This window comes from Budorcas taxicolor, chromosome 8 (assembly GCF_023091745.1).
Source record: "Budorcas taxicolor isolate Tak-1 chromosome 8, Takin1.1, whole genome shotgun sequence".
Classification (NCBI taxonomy): Eukaryota; Metazoa; Chordata; class Mammalia; order Artiodactyla; family Bovidae; genus Budorcas; species Budorcas taxicolor.
Window position 1 is genome coordinate 56,331,761 of NC_068917.1, and position 27,041 is coordinate 56,358,801.

The 27,041-nt window shown below is 36.4% G+C and overlaps 1 protein-coding gene across 1 annotated transcript in view; it reads left to right on the forward strand.

Moving 5' to 3' along the window:
• The window catches only part of VPS13A (vacuolar protein sorting 13 homolog A), a 269,575-nt gene that overhangs the window by 168,886 nt on the left and 73,648 nt on the right, over positions 1 to 27,041 (forward strand). Inside the window, exons 40-48 of the mRNA XM_052644629.1 lie at positions 7,034 to 7,126; positions 7,597 to 7,953; positions 10,738 to 10,839; positions 12,144 to 12,302; positions 12,465 to 12,720; positions 14,370 to 14,530; positions 21,692 to 21,795; positions 24,416 to 24,698; positions 26,640 to 27,035. Coding sequence (XP_052500589.1) covers positions 7,034 to 7,126; positions 7,597 to 7,953; positions 10,738 to 10,839; positions 12,144 to 12,302; positions 12,465 to 12,720; positions 14,370 to 14,530; positions 21,692 to 21,795; positions 24,416 to 24,698; positions 26,640 to 27,035 — 1,911 coding nt within the window. The remainder of the gene's footprint in view (positions 1 to 7,033; positions 7,127 to 7,596; positions 7,954 to 10,737; positions 10,840 to 12,143; positions 12,303 to 12,464; positions 12,721 to 14,369; positions 14,531 to 21,691; positions 21,796 to 24,415; positions 24,699 to 26,639; positions 27,036 to 27,041) is intronic.

The window sequence follows — 27,041 nt, forward strand, 5'->3', positions numbered from 1 at the left end:
CCTTGGGTGGGGTCCTACCCTGTAGTGCAGTGCATCAGGTGTTGGATGGGCCAGACTTTTTATCATTCAGGTGCCAATGCTTGCATGTGGGGAGAGAGAGGCTATAGTGATGGCTCCACCCTCTATGCGTGACTCAGTAGTATCACTTTGCTTCCATGGCTTCCTGGCTTTCCTCTACAGGCATTTTCCTTCACAGTCTCCTCCCTCACATCTCCTAAATCCGTCTCTCCACAGTGAACAGCAGCCCTCACACTGGGATTGCTCCATAGTATCTAGACTCCAGCTCCCAGCTGCTGCACCTTCCATGGGACCTGTGTCCCTGTCCAGAGTATGTATGGCTGTGGCAAGGACTGTCTGATTCTCATTCCATTTAGGCTGCCACAGATCAGCTGTTTCACTCTCAGCCTTAAATGTTTCTCCTCTGACTCAGACAGTTGCCCTGATGTGGGGATTGGACCCTTGCTTCAGTTTGCCCACCTGCCAAGGGAAGGTCCAGTCCTATGAACACTCCTGTTTTTCCCCCTAGTTCCTTTGTCCTACTGAGTTTTGGGTGGTCCTGTATTCTTTTTCACTGGTCAGGTACTCCTGTCCCCTCTTACCTGGTGTTCTGCATGCACTACTGTGTCTGAAGGTGTATTGCTGATGTATCCATGGAAAGAGATATACTCCATGTCCATCTACCCCTCCACCCTTTTGTTCCTCCTCCTAGATGATAGCTTTCTTTATTGTGTCTGCATATGACTTCTTTCGGTTTGGCAATATATTAAGTAAGTGTAGTCACACAGTTGTGTCCGACTCTTTGCGACCCCATGGACTATATAGCCCACCAGGCTCCTCCGTCCATGGGATTCTCCAGGCAAGAATACTGGAGTGGGTTGCCATTTCCTTCTCCAGGGGATCTTCCTGACCCAGGGATCAAACCTGGGTCTTTCGCATCACAGGCAAATGCTTTATCCTCTGAGCCATCAAGGAAGCCCAGGCAATATATTAACTAATAGACAAATAAGTTACCAATTTTTGACAGATGCACGCCTCACCACTATACACAATCACTAGTTTAACAGTGGTACAGGACTGAAAACTCAAAGCTTAAAAACCCATTCAGAAAATGAAAGAATAAAAAAAAAAGAAAAAGAATAGGAAACACTTTGTAGTCATTGCTTCATGAGAATTGAAATATCCTGCTGAATTGAATTGTGAAAACGTGAAGCTCCAACAATGGAGTAAGTTCCTTGGATAGCCCATGTTGGAGTCTTTGATTTTTGCTGTCTTGAAAGAGCATTGTTCTCATTTTCTCACGTGGCTCTGTCTCTCTCTCTTTTTAAACATTATCCATTATAGACATATGTAAAGTGACTATTGTCTTTTTCAGGATAAACATTGTTGTCACAGCTTGCTTTCTGTTAAGCTTACTACTTGGAGGTGATCTTAGCAGTTTTAATACTAAAAAACTCCTATATACCAGGTATTGGTCTCCTTGGCCATCCTTAGTTTGTTAACCATTTGGTGATTCCATATGTAAGTAGCTTTAATAACCAAAGCTATTATTTATTCATGGAGGGTTTTTTTTTTTATTTTTGCTGCAAAACTCTTGTTTTATTTACTAATCAGTCATTTGTATATCCTATCTTCATCCTGACAGTAAAGACTACTTTGACAGTGGATTCCTTTTTCTCTACATGATTGCCTGCATTTGTTTTTTTGATGATAGTCATTGTGACAGGTGTGAGGTGATAGCTAATTGTGGTTTTGATTTACATCTCTCTACTGATTAGCAATGTTGAACATCATTTCATATGCCTGTTGGTCATCTGCATGTCCTCTTTGGAAGAATGTCTGTTCAGTTCTGCTGCCCATCTTTAATTGGAGCATTTGGTAAAAAAAACAAAAATGATGTTGAGTTGTATGTTCAGTTCAGTCTCTCAGTCATGTCTAACTCTCTGCAACCCCATGAACCGCAGCAGGCCAGTCCTCCCTGTCCATCACCAACTCCTGGAGTCTACCCAAACCCATGTCCATTGAGCTGATGATGCCGTCCAACCATCTCATCCTCTGTCATCCCATTCTCCTCCCTCAATCTTTCCTAGCATCAGGGTCTTTTCCAGTGAGTCAGCTCTCCACATCAGGTAGCCAAAGTATTGGAGTTTCAGCTTCAACATCAGTCCCTCTAATGAACACCCAGGACTGATCTGCTTTAGGATGAACTGGTTGGATCTCCTTGCAGTCCAAGTGACTCTCAAGAGTCTTCTCTAACACGCAGTTCAAAAGCATCATTTCTTTGGCCCTCAGCTTTCTTTATAGTCCAACTCTCACATCCATACATGACCACTGGAAAAACAATAGCCTTGAGTAGATGGACCTTTGTTACCAAAATAATGTCTCTGCTTTTTAATATGCTGTCTAGGTTGGTCATAACTTTCCTTCCAAGGAGCAAGCGTCTTTTAATTTCATGGCTGCAGTCACCATCCGCAGTGATTTTGGAGCCCAGAAAAATAAAGTCACCCACTGTTTCTACTGTTTCCCCATCTATTTGCCATGAAGTGATGGGACCAGATGCCACGATCTTAGTTTTCTGAATGTTGAGCTTTAAGCCAACTTTTCCACTCTCCTCTTTCACTTTCATCAAGAGGCTCTTTGGTTCTTCTTCACTTCCTGCCATAAGGGTGGTATCATCTGCATATCTGAGGTTATTGATATTTCTCCCAGCAATCTTGATTCCAGCTTGTCCTTCCTCCAGCCCCACGTTTCTCATGATGTACTCTGCATATAAGTTAAATAAGCAGGGTGACAATATACAGCCTTGATGTACTCCTTTTCCTATTTGAAACCAGTCTGTTGTTCCATGTCCGGTTCTAACTGTTGTTTCCTGACCTGCATACAGATTTCTCAAGAGGCAGGTCAGGTGGTCTGGTATTCCCATCTCTTTCAGAATTTTCCGCAGTTTATTGTGATCCACACAGTCAAAGGCTTTGGCATAGTCAATAAAGCAGAAATAGATGTTTTCCTGGAACTCTCTTGCTTTTTCCATGATCCAGCGGATGTTGGCAATTTGATCTCTGGTTCCTCTGCCTTTTCTCAAACCAGCTTGAACATCTGGAAGTTCACGGTTCACATACTGTTGAAGCCTGGCTTGGCGAATTTTGAGCATTACTTTACTAGCGTGTGAGATGAGTGCAATTGTGCGGTAGTTTGAGCATTCTTTGGCATTGCCTTTCTTAAGAATTGGAATGAAAACTGACCTTTTCCAGTCCTGTGGCCACTGCTGAGTTTTCCAAATTTGCTGGCATATTGAGTGCAGCACTTTCACAGCATCATCTTCCAGGATTTGAAATAGCTCAACTGGAATTCCGTCACCTCCACTAGCTTTGTTTGTAGTGATGCTTTCTAAGGCCCACTTGACTTCACATTCCAGGATGTCTGGCTCTAGATGAGTGATCACACCATCGTGATTATCCGGGTCATGAAGATCTTTTTTGTACAGTTCTTCTGTGTATTCTTGCCACCTCTTCTTAATATCTTCTGCTTCTGTTAGGTCCGTACCATTTCTGTCCTGTATCGAGCCCATCTTTGCATGAAATGTTCCCTTGGTAGCTCTAATTTTCTTGAAGAGATCTCTAGTCTTTCCCATTCTGTTGTTTTCCTCTATTTCTTTGCATTGATTGCTGAAGAAGGCTTTCTTATCTCTTCTTGCTATTCTCTGGAACTCTGCATTCAGATGCTTATATCTTTCCTTTTCTCCTTTGCTGTTCGCCTCTCTTCTTTTCACAGCTATTTGTAAGACCTCCCCAGAGAGCCATTTTGCTTCTTTGCATTTCTTTTCCATGGGGATGATCTTGATCCCTGTCTCCTGTACAGTGTCACTAACCTCATTCCATAGTTCTTCAGGCACTCTATCTGTCAGATCTAGGCCCTTAAATCTATTTCTCACTTCCACTGTATACTCATAAGGGATTTGATTTAGGTCATACCTGAATGGTCTAGTGGTTTTCCCTACTTTCTTCAATTTAAGTCTGAATTTGGTAATAAGGAGTTCATGGTCTGAGCCAGTCAGCTCCTGGTCTTGTTTTTGTTGACTGTATAGAGCTTCTCCATCTTTGGCTGCAAAGAATATAATCAATCTGATTTCGGTGTTGATCATTTGGTGATGTCCATGTGTAGAGTCTTCTCTTGTGTTGTTGGAAGAGGGTGTTTGCTATGACCAGTGCATTATCTTGGCAAAACTCTATTAGTCTTTGCCCTGCTTCATTCCGCATTCCAAAGCCAGATTTGCCTGTTACTCCAGGTATTTCTTAACTTCCTACTTTTGCATTCCTCTCCCCTATAATGAAAAGGACATCTTTTTTTGGTGTTAGTTCTAAAAGGTCTTGTAGGTCTTCATAAAACCATTCAACTTCAGCTTCTTCAGCGTTGCTGGTTGGGGCATAGACTTGGATTACTGTGATATTGAATGATTTGGCTTGGAAATGTACAGAGATCATTCTGTCGTTTTTGAGATTGCATCCAAGTACTAAATTTTGGACTCTTTTTTGACCATGATGGCTACTCCATTTCTTCTAAGGGATTCCTGCCTGCAGTAGTAGATATAATGGTCATCCGAGTTAAATTCACCCCTTCCAGTCCATTTTAGTTCGCTGATTCCTAGAATGTCGACGTTCACTCTGGCCATCTCCTGTTTGACCGCTTCCAATTTGCCTTGATTCATGGACCTGACATTCCAGGTTCCTATGCAATATTGCTCTTTACAGCATTGGACCTTGCTTCTATCACCAGTCACATCCACGGCTGGGTATTGTTTTTGCTTTGGCTCCATCCCTTCATTCTTTCTGGAGTTATTTCTCCACTGATCTCCAGCAGCATATTGGGCACCTACTGACCTGGGGAGTACCTCTTTCAGTATCCTATCATTTTGCCTTTGCATACTGTTCATGGAGTTCTCAAGGCAAGAATACTGAAGTGGTTTGCCATTCCCTTCTCCAGTGGACCACATTCTGTCAGACCTCTCCACCATGACCTGCCCGTCTTGGGTGGCCCCCTGCGGGCATGGCTTAGTTTCATTGAGTTAGACAAGGCTTTGTTCCTAGTGTGATTAGATTGACTAGATTTCTGTGAGTATGGTTTCAGTGTGTCAGCCCTCTGATGCCCTCTTTCAACACCTACCATCTTACTTGGGTTTCTCTTACCTTGGGTGTGGGGTATCTCTTCACGGCTGCTCCAGCAAAGCATAGCCGCTGCTCCTTACCTTGGATGAGGGGTATCTCCTCCCACCACCCTTCCTGACCTTCATTGTGGGATGGCTCCTCTAGGCCCTCTTGAGCCTAGGCAGCCACCACTTCTTGGGCATGGGGTTGCTCCTCCCGGTTGCTGCCCTGGCCTCGGGTGTGGGGTTGCTCCTTCTGGCCCCCGCCCCTGGCCTCAGACATGGGGTGGCTCCTTTCGGCCGCTGCCCCTGGCATCGGACGCAGGGTATCTCCTCCTGGCCGTGGCCCCTGACCTCTGACGTGAGGTAGCTCCTCTCGGCCGTTCCTGTGCTGTCGCAGTCTGGCACTCTAGGCCGCTGCCCCTGACCTCGGACGTGGGGTAGCTCTCGGCCTATATAGGTTAACATATTTCATTTACTTTTATAATGGAAAAAAGTACCACGATAAAACTTTTATTTTAGTAACTCAATCTGTGGTTGAATCTTCAAATATAGAACCTGTGGATACAGAGGACTGACTGTACTTGGTCTTTTTTTTTTCTTGAGATAATGTTGACTTACAACATTATATAAGTTTCATGGGTACAGTATTATTTTTCTACTTCTGCATATACAACAGTATGTTCACCACCAAAAATTTAGTTTTTACCAGTAACCATACAGTTGACATCCTTGACTGCATTTTGTTCCTCATGCCTTCCCCTGTGTAATTTCCAATCTGTTATCTGTATCTATGCTGTTGTTTGATTTGTTCGTTTCTTGTTTTTTTCTTTTTTATATTACTTATGTAGGTGAAATCATGCAGTATTTTTCTTTCTCCATCTGACTCATTTCTCTTAGGTCCATCATACCCTCAAGGTCCATCCATATTGTTGCAAATAGCAAGGTTTCACCTTTTTATGCCTGAGTAGTATTCCCTTCTCATACAAACATATAGGAACACTCCACATTTTCATTATCTTTCATCTGTTGATAGGCACTCTAGGTTTTTTTCATACCTTGACTATTGTAGATAATGCTGCAATGAACATAGTGGGTGACATTAATCTTGTTGAATTAGTGCTTTTGTATTATTTGGATAAATACCCAGAAGTGAAACAGGTGAATCATATGATAGCTAGTCTTATTTTTTTGAGGACACTCCATACTGTTTTTCCACAGTAACTACACAAATCCCACATCTAGTGAATCTTCCTTCACATTCTTTCCAACTCTTATTTCTTGCGTTTTTCATAATAGCCATTACAACAGATATGAGGTGATATTTTATTTTGGTTTTGATTTGCATTTCCCTGATAAATAGTGATCTTGAACATCTTGTCATGTGCTTGTTGGCCTTCTGTCTTCTTTGGAAAAAAAAAAAATCTATTCAACTTCTCTTGCCATTTTTTAAAATTGTGCTGTTTGTTTCATTGTTGTTGAATATTGTGCCATTTTATCAATATACAAAGGAGTTGAGGATTCTTGGATTTTAGTATCTGCCATGGGTGGGAGGAAGCAGGTAGGGAACAGGTGTTTGTGTCCTGAAACCAGTCCCCAAGGGATACCAAGGGACTGCTATAAAATAGAATACAGAATACAAGTTTTGTGAATTTTTTGTATATTTAAGAAATTCTTTTTCTTTGTCAGTAGTGTTGCTAATATAAGTACTTTCTGTTTATTATAAATAATGAACGAGAGGATAAGAAAGGAATGTTTTATTGATTGACTTGTTATTGAAGTGGATTATTTTTACTAACTTGTTTATTTAGCATAGTTATCTCCTGTTGGATAAGTCTATAACTAAAAATATTTTAAGAATGTGTTAATTTAATAGTATTGATTTTTCTCTTCTAGGTTTTGCAACCCTGTGACTTGTTCTGTCAAGCTACTCAGATAAGTACAGATCCACAAGTACTTGAATTATCAGTAAAATCCCTGACACTGAAGGTAAGTTATAATGTAGTCATTCAGATCTTTAGTGCCCTTTTGAAAAAAACAATAAAACTTAGAAAGAAGCAATTATAGCAACAATTTTAATCATTAAATAAGCAGAAGGAAGCTGTTTAAAAATATTTTGACACATAATTTAAAAATGACAATTTACGTTTTATGATGAATGTTTTCATGTATTTTATTATTGGCAGTTGACTGCTTCTGTAGGTAGCTTGCTTACAGTATGTATAGTTGAAATTGGTCCGTTTAATATCAATATGTAAATATTTTACTATTGAAATTAGCTATGATAATAAAAAAAGATTTTGTAGGCAGCAAATTGTGTCTGTTTCTTGGTAGTAATATTACTTCAGTATTAATTCCTCTTGATCCTTCAGCAAATATATTTCATGTTCTTAGAAGTATGTAGTTTGGAAAGTGATTTTTGTGGTTTTTTTTTAATTACCTTGAAATTTTCTCCTTAGGTTTCACCAGTTATCATAAATACTGTGATTACCATAACTTCAGCACTTTATACTGCCAAGGAAACCATCCCAAAAGAAACTGCTTCTTCTACAGCACATTTATGGGAAAAGAAGGATACGAAAGATTTAAATATGTGGTTTCTTGAAGAACCAAATGAAGCTGTAAAAAGAGCTCCCATGCCTGAATTGGTACCCAAAGGAGAGATAATAAAAATGAACATTGATTCTATTTTTCTAGTTCTTGAGGCTGGAATTGGTCATAGAACAGTACCTATGCTATTGGCAAAATCACGTTTCTCAGGGGAAGGCAAAAACTGGAGCTCCTTAATAAATCTCCACTGTCAACTTGAGCTAGAAGTAAGCATATATAGTATTTTTCCAGGTTATGTAAGAAATACTGCTACATATGAACTATTTTGGAAATCTCATTTAAACATTTAAATTAAGTTTATCACAAATACAATGTTGATTCCCAAACTTTTGGGAAAAAGTATACCTATTTATGCCCTTGATATAGTTGTTTTTATGTGTACCTTACTTTTAGAGTAGACATCCATATTATGTTTCTATTTCAACTGATTTCATTCATCTTAAGGTGATTAAATTAAGAGACTTTTATTCAGTTCAGTCACTCAGTCATGTCCGACTCTTCATGACCCCATGGACCACAGCACACCAGGCCCCTCTGTCCATTACCAACTCCCAGAGTCTACTCAAACTCATGTCCATTGAGTCACTGATGCCATACAACGATCTCATCGTCTGTCATCCCCTTCTCCTCCTACCCTCAATCTTTCCCAGCATCAGGGTCTTTTCAAATGAGTCTCTTCACATCAAATGGCCAAAGTATTGTAGTTTCACCTTCACCATCAGTCTTTGCAATGAACACTCAAGACTGATCTCTTTTAGGATGGACTGGTTGGATCTCCTTGCAGTCCAAGGGACTCTCAAGAGTCTTCTCCAACACCACAGTTCAAAAGCATCAATTCTTTGGTGCTCAGCCTTCACAGTCCAACTCTCACATCCATACATGACTACTGGAAAAACCACAGCCTTGACTAGATGGACCTTTGTTACCAAAATAATGTCTCTGCTTTTTAATACGCTGTCTAGGTTGGTCATAACTTTCCTTCCAAGGAGCAAGTGTCTTTTAATTTCATAGCTGCAATCACCGTCCACAGTGATTTTGGAGCCCAGAAAAATAAAGTCAGCCACTGTTTCCCCATCTATTTGCCATGAAGTGATGGGACTGGATGCCATGATCTTAGTTTTTTGAATGTTGAGCTTTAAGCCATCTTTTCCACTCTCCTCTTTCACTTTCATCAAGAGGCTCTTTAGTTGTTCTTCACTTTCTGCCATAAGGGTGGTGTCATCTGCAAATCTGAGGTTATTGATATTTCTCCTGGCAATCTTGATTTCAGCTTGTGCTTCATCCAGCCTGGCATTTTCATGATGTACTCTGCATATAAGCTAAATAAGCAGGGTGACAATATACAGCCTTGATGTACTCCTTTTCCTATTTGAAACCAGTCTGTTGTTCCATGTCCGGTTCTAACTGTTGTTTCCTGACCTGCATACAGGTTTCTCAGGAGGCAGGTCAGGTGGTCTGGTATTCCCATCTCTTTCAGAATTTTCCACAGTTTATTGTGATCCACACAGTCAAAGGCTTTGGCATAGTCAATAAAGCAGAAATAGATGTTTTTCTGGAACTCTCTTGCTTTTTCGATGACCCAGCAGATGTTGGCAATTTGACCTCTGGTTCCTCTGCCTTTTCTCAAACCAGCTTGAACATCTGGAAGTTCACGGTTCACATATTGCTGAAGCGTGGCTTGGAGAATTTTGAGCATTATTTTACCAGCGTGTGAGATGAGTATAATTGTGTGGTAGCTTGAGCATTCTTTGGCATTGCCTTTCTTCGGGATTCGAATGAAAACTGACCTTTTCCAGTCCTGTGGCCCCTGCTGAGTTTTCCAAATTTGCTGGCATATTGAGTGCAGCACTTTCACAACGTCATCTTTTAGGATTTGAAATAGCTCAACTGGAATTCCATCACCTCCACTAGCTTTGTTTGTAGTGATGCTTCCTAAGGCCCACTTGATTTTGCATTACAAGATGGCTTGCTGTAGCTGAGTGATCACACCATCGTGATTACATGGGTCTTGAAGATCTTTTTTGTACAGTTCTTCTGTGTATTCTTGCCACCTCTTCTTAATACCTATTGCTTCTTTTAGGTCCATACCATAGATTGTTGAGTAGAAGTAAAATTGTTAATTTTAAAAATTAAGTATTCTTTTTTCCTTAAAGTAATAATAGAGTATTTCTTTTCTCTTTGGAAATAGTGACTTAAAAACATTAGAAGAATATGCTTTATATATTTATATAATGCAGATCTTCATCCTCTGGTGAGACTCCACCAAGGTCTTTCACACTTCTGTGAGAGTCCTTTAGTTATATGGAAGATACCTACTTTGAGCCAACATATATTATGCATCAGAATTTTTCTACATAGAATCTTCCCAGGGATACTTTGCTTTAAAGTATTTAGTTTTATGTTTAGTAGAAACTAATCTCATATTCTACTTCAGTCAATAAGTATGAAAATTTATAAGCCGCTACAATATTTGTGATGAGAGAGTTATATGCTAATAGAGGTGGGACTGACAGGCTTACGTTTCAAGTTTCCAAGTTTTAGCTAGAATTATCTATACTTTGTAGAGAATTTGATCTAAGATGGCCAGGAAGATCAGAGAATTCAAATACGTACATGCTTATTGAATCATATGTTACTTGTCTTCCCTTCAAAGGCTTTCTAAAAATTAGTGGAGGTAGACAGAACATGTTTTTAAAATTCCAGTTATGTTTGATAGATGAACACAGTTGTCACTGTTAAACCCAGCCTGAAAATCAAGGAAAGATGCTTAAAAGAGAGTTTTTTTCTGGAATAAATTGTGACGAGTAGACCATGAAGTTAGTCAGATGAGGAAATCATTGAGAAAGAATGTATAGGAAACTAATGGCATGTCGATGGTTTTCATACAGAAGAAATAGCACAGCCAAAAGGAATGGTGTGGGGAACAACACGGAAGATGATTTTAGAAAATACCAGAATGTTTTATTTAAAAAATTAAATTCTCTCTCTAGGTACATTATTACAATGAAATGTTTGGTGTGTGGGAGCCGTTGCTTGAACCCTTAGAAATTGATCAGACTGAGGATTTTAGACCATGGAATCTTGGAATCAAGGTATTTTTGATATCTGGGAATTTTTTTCAAATATTGAGGATGTCCACATCACACATACTTTAATTTTAATCACAGCAGAGTTCAGATATTTCATTATGAACCTTTCCACATGCTTCCTTGTTTGACCTCTGAATGTAATTTTCAAACCCAAGACTGTCGCCTCATGGGCTTCTAATATAAATATTGTGTACTAGACACAATATTATGTACTAGACACTGTCTTAAATAATCTACTTTTGCTTTAAACCTTAAAACAAACTTCTGAAGAAGATACAGTTTTAAACTTCATTTTGATATATGATAGAACTAAAACTGTTGAAGTTAAAGGACTTCCATAAAGTAATACCTTTAAATTTGAAGAGGTGGAATGCAATACTGGCTGCAAAGTCCCCACTTATAAACTATCATCTTAAAATACTTCTAGTATTTTCTTTTAGGTTATCTATCCCAAGTTTTCCTCGGTATCTGAAGAGTGTGTATATGAAAGAAAATACATTATTATTTACTTCAAATATAGTGTGAATTTATGTAATTATATAAATCAGAACCTTTAGATGGATGAAATTGTGCTTCTGAAGCAAGAGATTGTAGGATTATTAGCATATCTCCTCCCTAATAATGATTCTGTCAAATAATGGACAAATTTTCAGTGGCTTAAAGCCAGTTTAAGGAACAATGAGGGTGACTAGCTTGGTATTTCCAGCTTTTTGTATTAGACCAGTACATTTGATTTTGCTCATTTTAGATAAAGGATTTGGATAAAGGAATTTCCTTGGTGGTTGTTAGGTCAGGATACTTACAGGTAGTAGACTTGTGAATCTTAAAAAGAGGTAGGTAGTTTGATTCACAGGAGCCTAGGTCCTAGTGGCACTATTCTGCAACTATTGTTGGACTTTTTAAGTCCCTAGATCTCTGTTCTTTATACATAGCATTTATAACACCAGTAGGCTAACTTTTCTTGCCCTGAATTTCCACATGCTATGATGTATGTGCTTCTGATTTTTGTTCAGATGCTATATGCGTTTACTTATTAGGGTTTTATTTTCCCCTTCTAAATTATGTCTGCCATTTTAGTGTAACTAAGGAGGAGAACTTTTCTTCCAGTATTGCCTCTGTCCAGGTGGCATTAGTTGGGTGAACTCCCAGTAATTCCAGTAAGGCAGTGGAACTGATAAAATGTATTGCTTTCTCTAATGTAGTGGTTGAAATTTGTCTGATGTTTGTTTTTCCTTTGTAAAATGAGTTATGCCATGCTCCTGGAAATAAATTTTTCTCTTATTTCTATAATTTATTTGTCATTTTAGATGAAAAAGAAAGCCAAAAAGGCCATTGTTGAGTCAGGCACTGAAGAAGAAAATTACAGAGTACCAGAATATAAAACTGTCATCACTTTCTATTCAAAAGACCAGCTAAACATTACATTATCTAAATGTGGCCTTATAATGTTAAATAATTTAGCTGAGGTAAGAAAAGTTATTTGAAACTTTAATTTTGGGGTACTAGTCTGAGTTAACCCTTTGGTTAAAAAAAAGAAGTTTTTGTTAATTGTCATATATCTGTTAGTATTCTGCTTGTCATTTAGTTTTCTACATTTTCTTGTATTTATGATGACTCTTCCTTGCTAGGCATTTACAGAAGCTGCCACTGGATCTTCAGCTACCTTCATAAGGGATCTGGCACCTTTTATGATTTTAAATTCTCTTGGACTTAGTATTTCTGTTTCACCAAGTGAATCTTTTAGTGTACTCAACGTACCTATGGCAAAATCATATGTATTGAAAAATGAGGAGAGTTTAAGTATGGATTATATGCGAACTAAAGACAATGATCATTTCAATGCAATGACCAGCCTAAGCAGCAAACACTTCTTCATTCTTCTTAGTAAGTGATAAATTACCATCCTGGGGCTTTATTTTCTTTTAAATTGTATTTTATATCCCACTTTACTTACTGCTGGTATCTCACAGGTTTTTTATTTCCTTCCTAATGTGTTGCAAATTTTATTATTTCCTTTGCAGGGCATTGGTTGCTGTTGTCACTGTATTGCTATATTTCAAATTCTGGCTTTATTCACTACTTTATTTAGAGCATAATAATTTACTACTTTGGAGAAGAAAATTATTAGATCTCTTCTTCAGTCAGTATTTATAGACAATAACTATCAGTGGTTTTTTAACCACTTTTAGTATAACTCAGTAAAATTCCCACAGTTTTGCAACTGAATGAATTCAGAATAAGGTTTGAATTCAGCCAGTGGCACAAGATAATGATTTTGGGGTTTGTGAATGGTTTTTATCTTCTGCCTATTGAAGTAGTTTTTTTTTTTTTCTTTGTTCTTTATGTTTCTCAGAAGAGAGGTAAAAAGTAAAAGTAAATACATTGTAAAATTATCGTAGTATGTACTCATAGTATTCTTCAATGTATGTACATTGTAGTATGTACTCATTCTTCTCTTGGAAGGAGAAGGGAGCGAGAGAGGATGAGATTGATTGTATGGCATTATCAACTCAATGGACATGAATTTAAGCAAGCTCCGGGAAATAGTAAAGGACAGAGAAGCCTGGCATGCTGCGGTCCATGGAGTCACAAAGAGTTGGACATGACTAAATGACTGAATAACAAAACTCATTGTGAAGTTAAATATTAATTAGTCCCAAATCCTCACTCACAACACTTTATGACATTTTGACAATTAAGTAGTTATGGAAAGAGGGACATTAGAAAAGATACTTAGGCATGGAGGAGGGGTGCTAAAATTGATAGCTAGTGCTTTTTCCTAGTCAGTAGCTGATTCTTAACAGTGGCTAGGTTTCACATGTTTTCCCAACATTGTCTGTGAATTGTTCTCATCAATTGTACCTCTGTTTGCTTTTAAACTAACATTTTTATGGGATAGTAGGGGAGGCAGACAGGTTAGTTGCTCAGTCTTTGCAATCTCATGGACTGACTGTAGCCCACCAGTCTCCTCTGTCCATGGGATTCTCCAGGCAAGAATACTGGAGTGGGTTGCCACTTTCTTTTCTAGGGGAGAGGAATCTATAAATAGATAATTTACTCCCAATACAATAAATGTATATATTAGGTAAGGCTATATAAAATTGTAATCAAATCTTAGATATGACAAAGTGTCACAGCCTGTTGGAAAAATTAAAAACTGAAAACCGCAGCTACTTGGTAATTGCCGGTGACTGCCTGTTTTATTGTGATAACAAACCAAAGATCAGTATTCTTGTATTTTCTAGCAATTTTTCTCATCAGTCAGTTATTTTTAAAAGATTATGTTGTTGTCTTAGGTTTAACTTTTGGATGAGTTTTTTTCAGTTAAAAACTTTTTTTGTTAAAATACTTTGAAGGGTTTCAGTGAATGCTGTAGAAATGTATTGTGGATTCTTAAAACATCCCTTTGTATAGTTTTCAGTGATAATGTTTAAAAATTTAAGAAATTATCTGATGTTTCTGGCTTAAAATGTCTACCTAAAATTAATATATGATGATTTATGATCAATTTTAAATATGTATACTTAATTTAGCACCTGCTAACCACTCTACTGCTGATAAAATCCCTTTAACAAAAGTGGGACGACGACTGTACACCGTAAGACACAGAGAGTCTGGAGTTGAAAGATCAATTGTTTGTCAAATTGATGCAGTGGAAGGAAGTAAGAAGGTAACAATTCGCTCTCCAGTGCAGGTATGGAATGATTCACTTTTTTCTGAGGTCATATTTTGCATATTTATGTGCTATTAAAAAAAACTAAAGTAAACTACCACCAAAAGTATGCAAATTGTAATAGAAATACAGCTAATAGCAAAAAGAATAATCATTATCAGTAATTATACTACTCTAATATGAATGTTTGTTATATTTGAAGAATTTTGTTGAATATACGTCTCATAATTTTTATAGGACTATTTTGTAAGTTTTTTAATTTTGTGAAAACAAATGTATCAATATTTTGTTTTAGGTCTTTGTGGTATGTATTCTTTTGTTTTAATTACAGAAATTTTGTATACCTTTATTGAGGTAAAATGGATGTACAATAAACTGCATATATTTAAAGCTGATGAATTTTGACAAAAAATACACTTATGAAACTGTCATCACAATCCAAGTAATAAACATAATTATCACCCCAAATGTTTCCTCATCCTGTTTTCCCCCATTCCCATGCATCTGCTTAACATGTACTTGTGGTACATTAGTTATAAATTTTATATAAATGAATGAAGTACAGAATGGAGTCTGACCTCTGTCACTAAGGAAAATTTTGTACGTATCAGTTTTCATGTTGCACATAGTCACGTGTTGAGTTGTAATCTGTTCTATATATATACCACATGCTGTTTTTAATGAATTTTTGTATATGATATGATGTAAGTGTTGAGGTTCATTTTTTTCACTTGGCTATTCGTTCTGACCAAGATTATCGTTTTTCCATTAAATTACCTTGATACTTTTGTCAAAAATAAACTGACCATTATCTTTCTGTGTAAGGCCTCTAATCTGCTTCATTGGTCTATTTATGTCAGTACCATTCTGTCTTGATCACTACTTTATCCTCGGTCTTGAAATCAGGTAGTACAAGTTATCCCACTTTGTTCTTTTTCAAAGTTGTTTTGACTAGCCTAAGTCCTTTCCATTTCCATTTAAATTTTAGACTTGAGTTTTCAGTTTTTATTTAGAAACTTTTATGGAATTAGCATTTTTAATATTAATTTTTGACTTTTTTTCTTGCTAGTATAAGTACATTTGGTTTTTGTATTAACTAGTATAATGCAGCCTTACTGGATAATTTTTTTCTAGTAGCTTTTTTCTAGGTGTATAGATAGTTGCAATGCCTGCAGATAAAAACATTTTTCCGTCTTCCTTTCCAATCTTGGTGTTTATTGTCTTATTTTATTTTGTTTAGTTTATTGTACTAGGTACAATCTCCAATACAATTTGAATAGAAATTATGAAAGTGGATATTTTGTCTTATTCCCAGTCTTAGTGGAAAAGTATTTGGTCTTTCACCATTGAATGTGTTTTGAGCTGTAGCTTTTTTGTTCATGATCCTAGTTTACTGAGAGTTTTTATCAAAAATGAATGTTGGATTTTGTCAAATGATTTTCTGTCTTTACTGAGAGGAATTTTTAAAAAAAATTTTTGGTACATTATTTATTTTTTTTAATTGAAGGATAATTGCTTTACAGAATTTTGTGATTTTCTGTCATACATCAACAAGAATCAACCATAGGTACACCCATGTCCCCTCCCTCCCAAACCTCCTTCCCATCTCCCATCTCACCCCACCTTTCTAGAGTGTCACATAGCCCCCGTTTGAGTTCCCTGAGTCATACAGCAAATTCCCACTGGCTATCTATTTTACATATGGTATTGTAAATTTCCATGTTATTACTGAAAGGATCTTTTTAAAAAAAATTGTTAATATGATTAAATACCATTGATTATTTTTTAATTACTATATTAGATAATGATTGACCGTTAATGTTAAATCAACCCTGCATTCCCAGGATAAATCTCATTTACTCATGAAGTATTAACCTTCATGAAATACTGTTTGATTGATTTGCTAAATTCATGTTTAGAATTTTTATATTCTTGAGGTGTATTGGTTTAGAGTTTTCTGGTAGTGTTTTTATTACGTTAAGTTTTTAAACCACAATTTCACTTTAAGGGCTATTCATATTATCTGTCACTTTTTGAGTGAGCTCTTATAGTGATTATGTGTTGTTCCATGAAATTTGTCACTGAAGTATTTTTGCTTTGACTTCGAAGACTTTTATGTTTTATGTTATTTTCACTGGTTGTAGTAATTTAGATTGACAGTTATTTTTTCCATAGAATGTCATTCCACTGTCAACTGTATTACGTTGTTTCTGACCAGAGTGTGCTCTCTGTTCTTGTATGAAATGTGTAATTTTATTTTTATATAATTGTAAGATTTTTTTCCCCATTACCGGTTTGAAGCAATTTGGTTGTGATGAATCTTAGTCGAGTTTGTTTCATTTTTTTTGTACTTGAATTTATGCATTTATAGTTTTCATCAACTTTAGGAAAAAAATTTGCCATTGTATTCAAAAACTTTATTTCTGTCTTTCTCTTCTCTTCTTCATGGTTCACAGTAGGTTTATACTGATATTAGAGTGTTTAAACTTATGCTCTCTAATGCTCTGTTCACTTTTTCGTTCAGCTTTCCCCCACCCCCATGTTTCTGTTCTGATGTTAAGTTTCTATTGTGAAGTCTTTAAGTTTACATTTCTTTTCAGTGTCTCATTTGTCTTTAGTCAGTTCAGTTCAGTAGCTCAGTCGTGTCCGACTCTTTGTGACCCCATGAGTCGCAGCACGCCGGGCCTCCCTGTCCATCACCATCTCCCGGAGTTAACTCAGACTCACGTCCATCGAGTCCGTGATGCCATCCAGCCATCTCATCCTCGGTCGTCCCCTTCTCCTCCTACCTCCAATCCCTCCCAGCATCAGAGTCTTTTCCAATGAGTCAACTCTTTGCATGAGGTGGCCAAACTACTGGAGTTTCAGCTTTAGCATCATTCCTTCCAAAGAAATCCCAGGGTTGATCTCCTTCAGAATGGACTGGTTGGATCTCCTTGTAGTCCAAGGGACTCTCAAGAGTCTTCTCCAACACCACAGTTCAAAAGCATCAATTCTTCGGCACTCAGCCTTCTTCACAGTCCAACTCTCACATCCATACATGACCACGGGAAAAACCATAGCCTTGACTAGACGGACCTTAGTTGGCAAAGTACTGTCTCTGCTTTTGAATATACTATCTAGGTTGCTCATAACTTCTTCCAAGGAGTAAGCATCTTTTAATTTCATGGCTGCAGTCACCATCTGCAGTGATTTTGGAGCCCAAAAAAATAAAGTCTGACACTCTTTCCACTGTTTCCCCATCTATTTCCCATGAAGTGATGGGACCAATGCCATGATCTTCATTTTCTGAATGTTGAGCTTTAAGCCAACTTTTTCACTCTCCTCTTTCACTTTCATCAAGAGGCTTTTTAGCTCCTCTTCACTTTCTGCCATAAGGGTGGTGTCATCTCCATATCTGAGGTGATTGATATTTCTCCCGGCAATCTTGACTCCAGCTTGTGTTTCTTCCAGTCCAGCATTTCTCATGATGTACTCTGCATATAAGTTAAATAAGCAGGGTGACAATATACAGCCTCGAAGTACTCCTTTTCCTCTTTGGAACCAGTCTGTTGTTCCATGTCCAGTTCTAACTGTTGCTTCCTGACCTGCATACAGATTTCTCAAGAGGCAGGTCAGGTGGTCTGGTATTCCCATCTCTCAGAATTTTCCACAGTTGATTGTGATCCACATAGTCAAAGGCTTTGGCATAGTCAGTAAAGCAGAAATAGATGTTTTTCTGGAACTCTCTTGCTTTTTCCATAATCCAGCGGATGTTGGCAATTTGATGTCTGGTTCCTCTGCCTTTTCTAAAACCAGCTTGAGCATCAGGGAGTTCATGGTTTACATACTGCTGAAGCCTGGCTTGGAGAATTTTGAGCATTAATTTACTAGTGTGTGAGATGAGTGCAATTGTGCGGTAGTTTGAGCATTCTTTTGCATTGCCTTTCTTTGGAATTGGAATGAAAACTGACCTTTTCCAGTCCTGTGGCCACTGCTGAGTTTTCCAGATTTGTTGGCATATTGAGTGCAGCACTTTCACAGCATCATCTTCCAGGATTTGAAACAGCTCAAGTGGAATTCCATCACATCCACTAGCTTTGTTTGTAGTGATGCTTTCTAAGGCCCACTTGACTTCACATTCCAAGATGTCTGGCTCTAGATTAGTGATCACATCGTCATGATTATCTGGGTCATGAAGATCTTTTTTGTACAGTTCTTCCGTGTATTCTTGCCACCTCTTAATATCTTATGCTTCTGTTAGGTCCATACCATTTCTGTCCTGTATCGAGCCCATCTTGGCATGAAATGTTCTCTTGGTATCTCTAATTTTCTTCAAGAGATCTCTAGTCTTTCCCATTCTGTTGTTTTCCTCTATTTCTTTGCATTGATTGCTGAAGAAGGCTTTCTTATCTCTTCTTGCTATTCTCTGGAACTCTGCATTCAGATGCTTATATCTTTCCTTTTCTCCTTTGCTTTTCGCCTCTCTTCTTTTCACAGCAATTTGTAAGGCCTCCCCAGACAGCCATTTTGCTTTTTTGCATTTCTTTTCCATGGGGATGGTCTTGATCCCTGTCTCCTGTACAGTGTCACGAAGCTCATTCCATAGTTCATCAGGTACTCTGTCAGATCTAGGCCCTTAAATCTATTTCTCACTTCCACTGTATAATCATAAGGGATTTGATTTAGGTCATACCTGAATGGTCTAGTGGTTTTCCCTTCTTTCTTCAATTTAAGTCTGAATTTGTCATATTTTTATGTCTAGAAGTTTAATTTGCATTTTTATTTACAATTTCCATGTCTTTTTATATATCTTCAATCTTTCCCCTAACTTTTGAATATATTAAGTATAGTTATATAAGTGTTTTAATATTCTAGTCTACTAATTTTATCATGAGTATCATTTCTGATTTGTTTCATTTTATTAATTTCTGTTTTTATGGGTTATTTTTAAATTTTTGTGTGTCTAATAATTTTTTAACTGGATGCCTAAAATTGTGAATTTTACTTTGTCAGGTTCTTTAAATGTCTTTGTATTCCTTTATGTATTCTTGAGCTTAATTCTTCAATACAGTTATGTGAGTTAGAAAGTGATCCTCCTAATGCTTGTTTAAAAACGTTTTAGGTGAGGCTCAAGCAGTCTATAGTTTAGGGCTAATTTTGCCATTCTGAAGGGTAGAACCAATACCCTTTGTACTAAACAAGATTTTACCACTTTGGTTGGTGAGAAAAGGAGTTATGCATGAACAGCAGAGATTGTTCTGCCTCCCCCTTTCAAATGGATCTTTACTGAGCCTTGCTTAGCATACTCATGGGCATATGCCAGACACTGCTGAACTCTTAAAGTCTCAGGAGTCCCTTCTCTACAGCTCTCACCTCTCCATGCAGCTGTCTCCTCTCTCATATAATGTGCTGTTAGATTAAGCCTTATTGGCTTTCCCACATTCTTGTATCTCTCTCTTCAACTCAGACTGGGCGCTGTTTGATTTCTTCTCTGCACAGTAATCTAGAATTCTTACCACCTAGTAAAGACAGTAAGATGGAGTGACAGAATGGGGAGATAGTCTTAGGGCTTATCTTAGGATTTTTCTCTTCCTTTCCTTCTTTTTCTTCCTTCCTCCCTTTCCCAACCCTGGGTCTTTCTTTCCTGTGCTCTTTTGTCCACTGTTTAAAAACGATTACTTCCTGTGTATTTTTTAACCTCCTGTGTTTTATTTGTTTACTAGTATATTGGGAGGTTATATCTGGCCTATATTGTTCCATCAGAGTTGAAAACAGAGATTCTTTCTCTTATATTTGACTTACAATAATACATAATGTTAGTATGTCGCTCAGTCATGTCTGACTCTTTGTGACCCCATGGACTGTAACCCAGTGGGCTGCTGTGTCCATCGGATTCTCCAGGCAAAGATCCTGGAGTGAGTTGCCATTTCCTCCTCGAGGGGATCTTCCTGACCTGGGGGTCGAACCTGGGTCTCCTGCATTGCAAGCAGATTCTTTACTGTCTGAACCACCAGGAAAGCCCCGATATATTAGCATTTTAATTTTGATATATGTGTACAGTTTGAAGATGTCAGGCATGAAATTTACTCATACATCACGTTTCATATCTCTGGTAACATCGTCAGTTTGATGTTAAGTTGCTCACTCCTGTCTGACTCTGCAACCTCATGGACTGTAGCCCACAAGGCTCCTCTGTTCATGGGATATCCCAGGCAAGAATACTGGAGTGGGTTGCCATTTCCTCCTCCAGGGAATCTCCCTGACCCAGGGATTGAATCGGTGTTTCCTGCATTGCAGGCAGACTCTTTACCATCTGAGCCATCAGGGAAGCATTTCACACAATGAACTGTATTAAAAGATGACTGTTAGGCTGCTTTTATTATTGTTGATTACTTTTTAATTTTATTAAACAGTAAAATATTAATGTTTAATTTCTTATATGTACTTTCATATAAATGAAAATATATTCCTCTTCTTTCAAATAAGTAAACAGCTTATCTAGAAATAAAATATAATATAGTTAATTGTTTATGTATTTATCAGTTCTTAATTTGTATTCAGCATATTTATATTTTGATATGATTTTTAAAATAGAAAGATTTTAGTAAGATATAGAAATAATATAAGAAAATAGTGTTACTAACCAATGTGTCTTTATCTGTCCCAAAGACAAATACAAGTAGAATTTTATCTGATAATGTGTATTAATCAAAATAATGTTAATCATTTACATCACTATTGTATGCAACTCATTGGATGAGATACTCTTTACATACTTTTTCATTCAATGAGTGGTGTACAACAGTGATGTAAAAAAGTAGACATTTGCCAGACAGTGGCTTTTTTGCACTTTTCTCATATAGGCATCTAAAACTTTGATGTCATATTTTTCTTATTAATTTTTTCTACTGTGTTTGTCTAAAGGAAGAAGTTATTCCTGTATCACTGTCAAGAAGATGTTATCTTATTTTTTTCTAGGATTTTTAAAAGTTTTGTTTTTGAAATTCCTTTTCTCTAAAACTGTAGAAACTTTCTTTTTTATTTTTTAGCATGGATATTTGCATGTTTGAATTGTTTTTCTAATTTATATGAGGAAAATAAATATTGCCTGATAATTCCTTTTTTGGGATATTTAGATGGAATACTTATGTCTTTAGAGTCTTAGATTACTGATACTAAATGTTATTTTTTCTTTCCCAGATTAGAAATCATTTTTCAATACCACTTTCTGTTTATGGAGGAGACACATTATTGGGAACGGCTTCACCTGGAAGTGAATTTAACATACCCTTAGCATCTTACCGGTGATTTTGTTTTCTTTATCTTTTTGTTTGCCCTGTGGTCTCTTATAGACAGTTTATGATTTGGCAGTGATATCTATCTTTAAGTTATCAAACTGATGAAATTTATCTTATTAATATCTCTTAATTTATTTAAGTTTTGGCACTCTTAAAATTTTTAAAGTAATAATATTTAACTTAATATGCATAACATGTAAATTATCTTTACTTTTCCTAGTAAATACAAATTACATGCTTGCAATATAACTATCAGAGTCATAGTCATGTAGATTTTTAACAAATTTCTAACTGAACATGATTGGTGCCTTCTAGATTTTATTACACTATTATAAAGTGATTTTTGCTTATCAAGTGTTTTATAATTAATTTTTGAGAAATTTCTTTAGACAATGTGAAATATTTTGTCTTTTTATCTACATGCTCAAGCTCAGTTGCTAAACCATGTCCAACTCTTTGCAGCCCCATAGACTGTAGCCCTCTAGGCTTCTCTGTCCATGGAATTTTCTAGACAAGAATACTGGAATGGGTTGCCATTTCCTTCTCCAGGGGATTTTCCTGATCTGGGGATGAAACCCACATCTCCTGATTGGCAGGTGATTCTTTATCACTGAGCCATCTGGGAAGCTTTTATCTGCCTATCTATCTATTAATTGCTCATTGATAGTATTGTAATGTAAATAGAACTAGACAGTTCATTCTTGAACGCTATAGATGACCCTCATGCAGTCAAATACCCACATTCAGTTGTCCCTCAGTATTCAGTTCTTCTCACTCAAAAACCTCTTGCTGATTATCTGTCTCTCATGTTTTCTCTTTAGTTCTTAAACTTTTCCTTTAACTTTGCATGTTTCTGTAATTCAGCTCTGTCCTTCAGAAAGAAAGTTTTTGAGGAAAATTGTCACCTCTGCAAAATACTCTGTGGCCAGTCTAGAAAGAGTTAGAGTTTCACATGCTCAGCCTGCAGTGTACAGTTGTTTTTGTTTTTTGGTACCTATAGTTATCTTACAACCAGTAGTTATCTTTTCAATATTACATTTCCCATGTGACTGATATCTCTTTAAGAGGAAAGACTGACTGACTTGTGCATTTTCAATTTTGCCTCCTCATTGGTAAATAATGGGTCCAATAAATGTCTTGATAAACTGGATGTGAGTGTATTGGCATTAGTTTAATGTAGAGACAATTAAGCTTTTATTTTTAAGTGTTAGAAGTAAGAGTGAAAAAAAGAATGAAATATAGAGAATGTAGAAGTAAAAAAGGCTAAATCTGTAACTGATTTGACAGGTAACTCTGTGGGTCTAAGGAGGGGGTGGTGGTAAAAGAGTTTAATATTATTTTACAGTCCAGAGTGCCAATAGCTGAAAGTTCTTGAAAAAAAAAAAGACACACAGAGAGGTAGATGTGGAGGGTTCATAGTTCACTCTAGCAAATTTAAGGTACCATCAGACATCATTACAGAGTATGTATTAGATATGTAAAATTTGGGGGATGGAGCTTAAGAAAATAATGATAGCTAGAGATAATATTGACAGTTGTCACACAGTAAGGGATAGTGTCACAGTCACACTAATTATAGTTTTACAAGTATAAAAACATTTAAGTGTTTACACTTGGGCACACTTTAGACTTAAAAAATTATTAAACCCAAGTACAGTTGCAATGTAAACAAAGAATGTGATATTTAAGTATAAGATTTAATCGTAAGTGAAGTGCAGTCGCTCAGTTGTGTCTGACTCTTTGCAACTCCATTGACTGTAGCCTACCAGGCTTCTCTGTCCATGGTATTTTCCAGGCAAGAGTACCGGAGTGGGTTGCCACTTCCATCTCCAGGGGATCTTTCTGACCCAGGGATTGAACCAAGGTCTCCCACATTGCAGGCAGATACTTTACTCTCTGAGCCACCAGGGAAGCCACTGATCATATGTGACATCCAATACTTTTTATCACTGTCTTCTTGCAATCACTGCAATAACTTCTGTAATGCTGTCCAACATTTCAGTAAAGTTAAAGTGTTAGTTGCTTAGTCGTGTCCCAACTCTCTGCCCATGGTCTGTAGCCCACCAGGCTCCTTAGTCCATGGGATTCTCCAGGCAAGTATGCTGGAGTGGGTTGCTATTTCTTACTCCTGTAAATAAAGTTAAGTATCTATTGAAAGCCTTCATTTGATTAACCTTGAAAAGCTGGTGATTAATTTTTCGATAGAAATATATTTTTGGTTCATGAACTCAGTCATGGTACATACTTGGGACCACGTATCCAGGAAAGCCAACTTCTTTAAGTGTGTAAGTCCCATCTGTAGGTGTGTGTGTTGCATATATGACCTGTATGATACTGTATTTTCTGCAAGAAACCAGTTATGAGCTTGTAAACATACTTTTAAGACAGCAGGTTTATATGAAAAATACTTTCCTTTTGAAAGCCAAATAACTTCATTACTTTACAGAAAGTTAAAATGCAAGTATGCATCTGTATATCTGTCTTACCTATCTCTAAGAATGTGAAAATATAAAAATTTATAACAGTAGTATGGAGAAAGATAACATCACTGTTCTAAAGCTGCAATCAAATAATTTACATTTTCTTTTAAAGCATTTTAAAGCATATTGTTTAATCTTTTATGTAGATCACTACTTTCTCTGAAGCCAGAAGATGCAGACTATCAGATGTGTGAAGGAATTGACTTTGAAGAAATGATAAAACAAGATGGTACTTCTTTCAAGAAGAAATGTAGACCTATAAACCCTTCCAGGAAGCCATTTATCATTAATATAGTCCCAGAAAAAGATAATTTGACATATATGTCAGTGTATTCAGAAGACCATTGGGACTTACCATACATAATACATTTGTGGCCACCTATTCTACTCCGAAATCTTCTTCCTTACAAAATTGCTTATTACATAGAGGTATCCTGGTATTTTTTAATGCCTTCTTGTCTTTGATTTTGTAGCTTTAGTTATTTAAAATTATGAGTAATAAAGTAGTGTTTTAAAATTCTAATAAAAATTTTAGAACTGGTGAACAGACAGTATAGATTTTCTTCAAATGAAAATGTTTCAATGATGTTATATAAAAGAAGATTAAAAATTTTTTTCCATTGATTTACCTTAGAAATATGGTTACTAAGTTGGATATAATTTATATGTACAACTATGATATGCCATTTAAAAATCATGTGTGAAAGTACTAGATACTCCTGTAGAAAATTTTAGAAAATAGAGATAGACTGTCTGTAATCACATTATCTGAAGGTATCTTCTGGTGAATATATCATTTCAGTTCTAAAATATATTTTTCAATCTTTTCCATGCATGTATATTTTATATGTTTTTGAAAGATGGATACTAACTTTTCAAATAAGTATGAGAATTAGTATAAAAATAATAGTACTAGACTTAAAACCTGCTACATTATATTATTCTCATACCTTTAGGTTTCTGAAAGAATTTTATGCTTATAAAAATCCTTTTTCTTTTAAATACTCTTTGTTTTAAGAGATTACATCTGATTCCTTCCTGTTGCTATAATAGGAATCTCGCCATCTTAGGATTTTAAGTAAATATTCCATTTACCATTGCTTGTCATATGTAAGAAAGTAATTCTTCATTGAAATCTATTATTTGTTTTGTTGGAATCTGTTATTAATGATTGGAATTTACTATGTGTTTATATTTTTCTGTCAAACTATTTTTCGGAGTGAGGGAGTTAACACATCTGTGGTTTAAGAATATCTATTTTCCATATAGTTGGCAATTAAGATAGTAGTTAAGAATTACCTCTTTACTATCAGATAGATTTGAGACTGAATCTTAGCTCTATCTCTTACTAGCCCTGGGCCTTTAGGTGAGTTATATTATCTTTCTAAATCATTTGTCCTATCTTATAAAAGAGTGATGGTAATAAAACTTCATGACTGGGATATGGGGAAAATCAAATAATGTAGTAAAGCACTGCGCACAGGGCCTGACAGGCATATGGTTTCTACTGGTTAACCTCTCTAGCACCACCAGCACCACTATTCTGTTTTGTGGAACATGTCAGGTATTGATAAACTTAACATTGTTTTTGCCTTAAGTAATTTAAAGTCTTAAGATGAAGAGGTTCCTATGTTATAACAACAGGAGGGAACCAGATTAGAGATGCTAGGAAAACAGGTGCAATTCCCAGATGGGCTATCTGTTCCATTTTAGTAGAACTTTTAACTTGATGCCTTTAGGGATAACATTCTGTTTGCTAGTTTTCAAAAGAGATGATCAATTTTTAGAAAGGTAGTTTACTTGTGGTATGGAGAAGGGCTTAGAGGAGTTAAGAGCAGTTAGGAGACTTTTAAAAGGAGGAGTTACAGTGACATGAACTAAGGTAATGCAGGTGTGGATGTACAGAAATGAACAGTTTTGAGAGTTATGTCAGATGCAGTATAAAAACTTACTGGAAATGGGTTATGAGAGTTTGTTAAAAATCAAGAATGGGAGTTGGTAGGGATTGCTTATTTTGGATTACATACAGTTTTCATTATTTTGTACTTTTCACAACGAAAATCACTAGTATTAATAGATAAGACTTATTTTTACTAATTATAGTGTTTTATAGTCTTCATTATTGCCAGCAGAATTTCTCATTATATTATTTAATTTTATTTTCACAATAGTCCTTTGAAGTAGATCATTTAGACCTTTTATAGAAGTTTACACAGTTGACAGAATTAGAACTTGAACATAAGCCTTTTGACTTTTTCTGACAGAGGTATTTCAAAAGCATTTTGTAGAGCATTCAAAATCATTAAGTAGAATATTTTAGCATATTATTCCCAAGCATTAAAAATTGACTATATATTTTTTTTATTATAGGGGATTGAACATAGAGTTTTTACTCTCCATGAAGGCCGTTCAGCACAGCTTTGTACTGTACAGTTGGATAAAGCCAGGCTACATTTAAAATTACTTGACTATCTTAATCATGATTGGAAAAGTGAATATCATATAAAACCTAATCAACAAGATATTAGTTTCATCAGTTTTACTTGTGTTACAGAAATAGAAAAGACTGATTTAGATATTGCTGTCCATGTGACTTATAATACTGGGCAGACTGTTATGGCATTTCATAGTCCTTATTGGATGGTTAATAAAACTGGTCGAATGTTACAGTATAAAGCAGATGGAATTCATCGAAAGCATCCACCTAATTATAAAAAGCCAGTTCTCTTTTCATTTCAGCCAAAGCACTTTTTCAATAACAATAAGGTATGT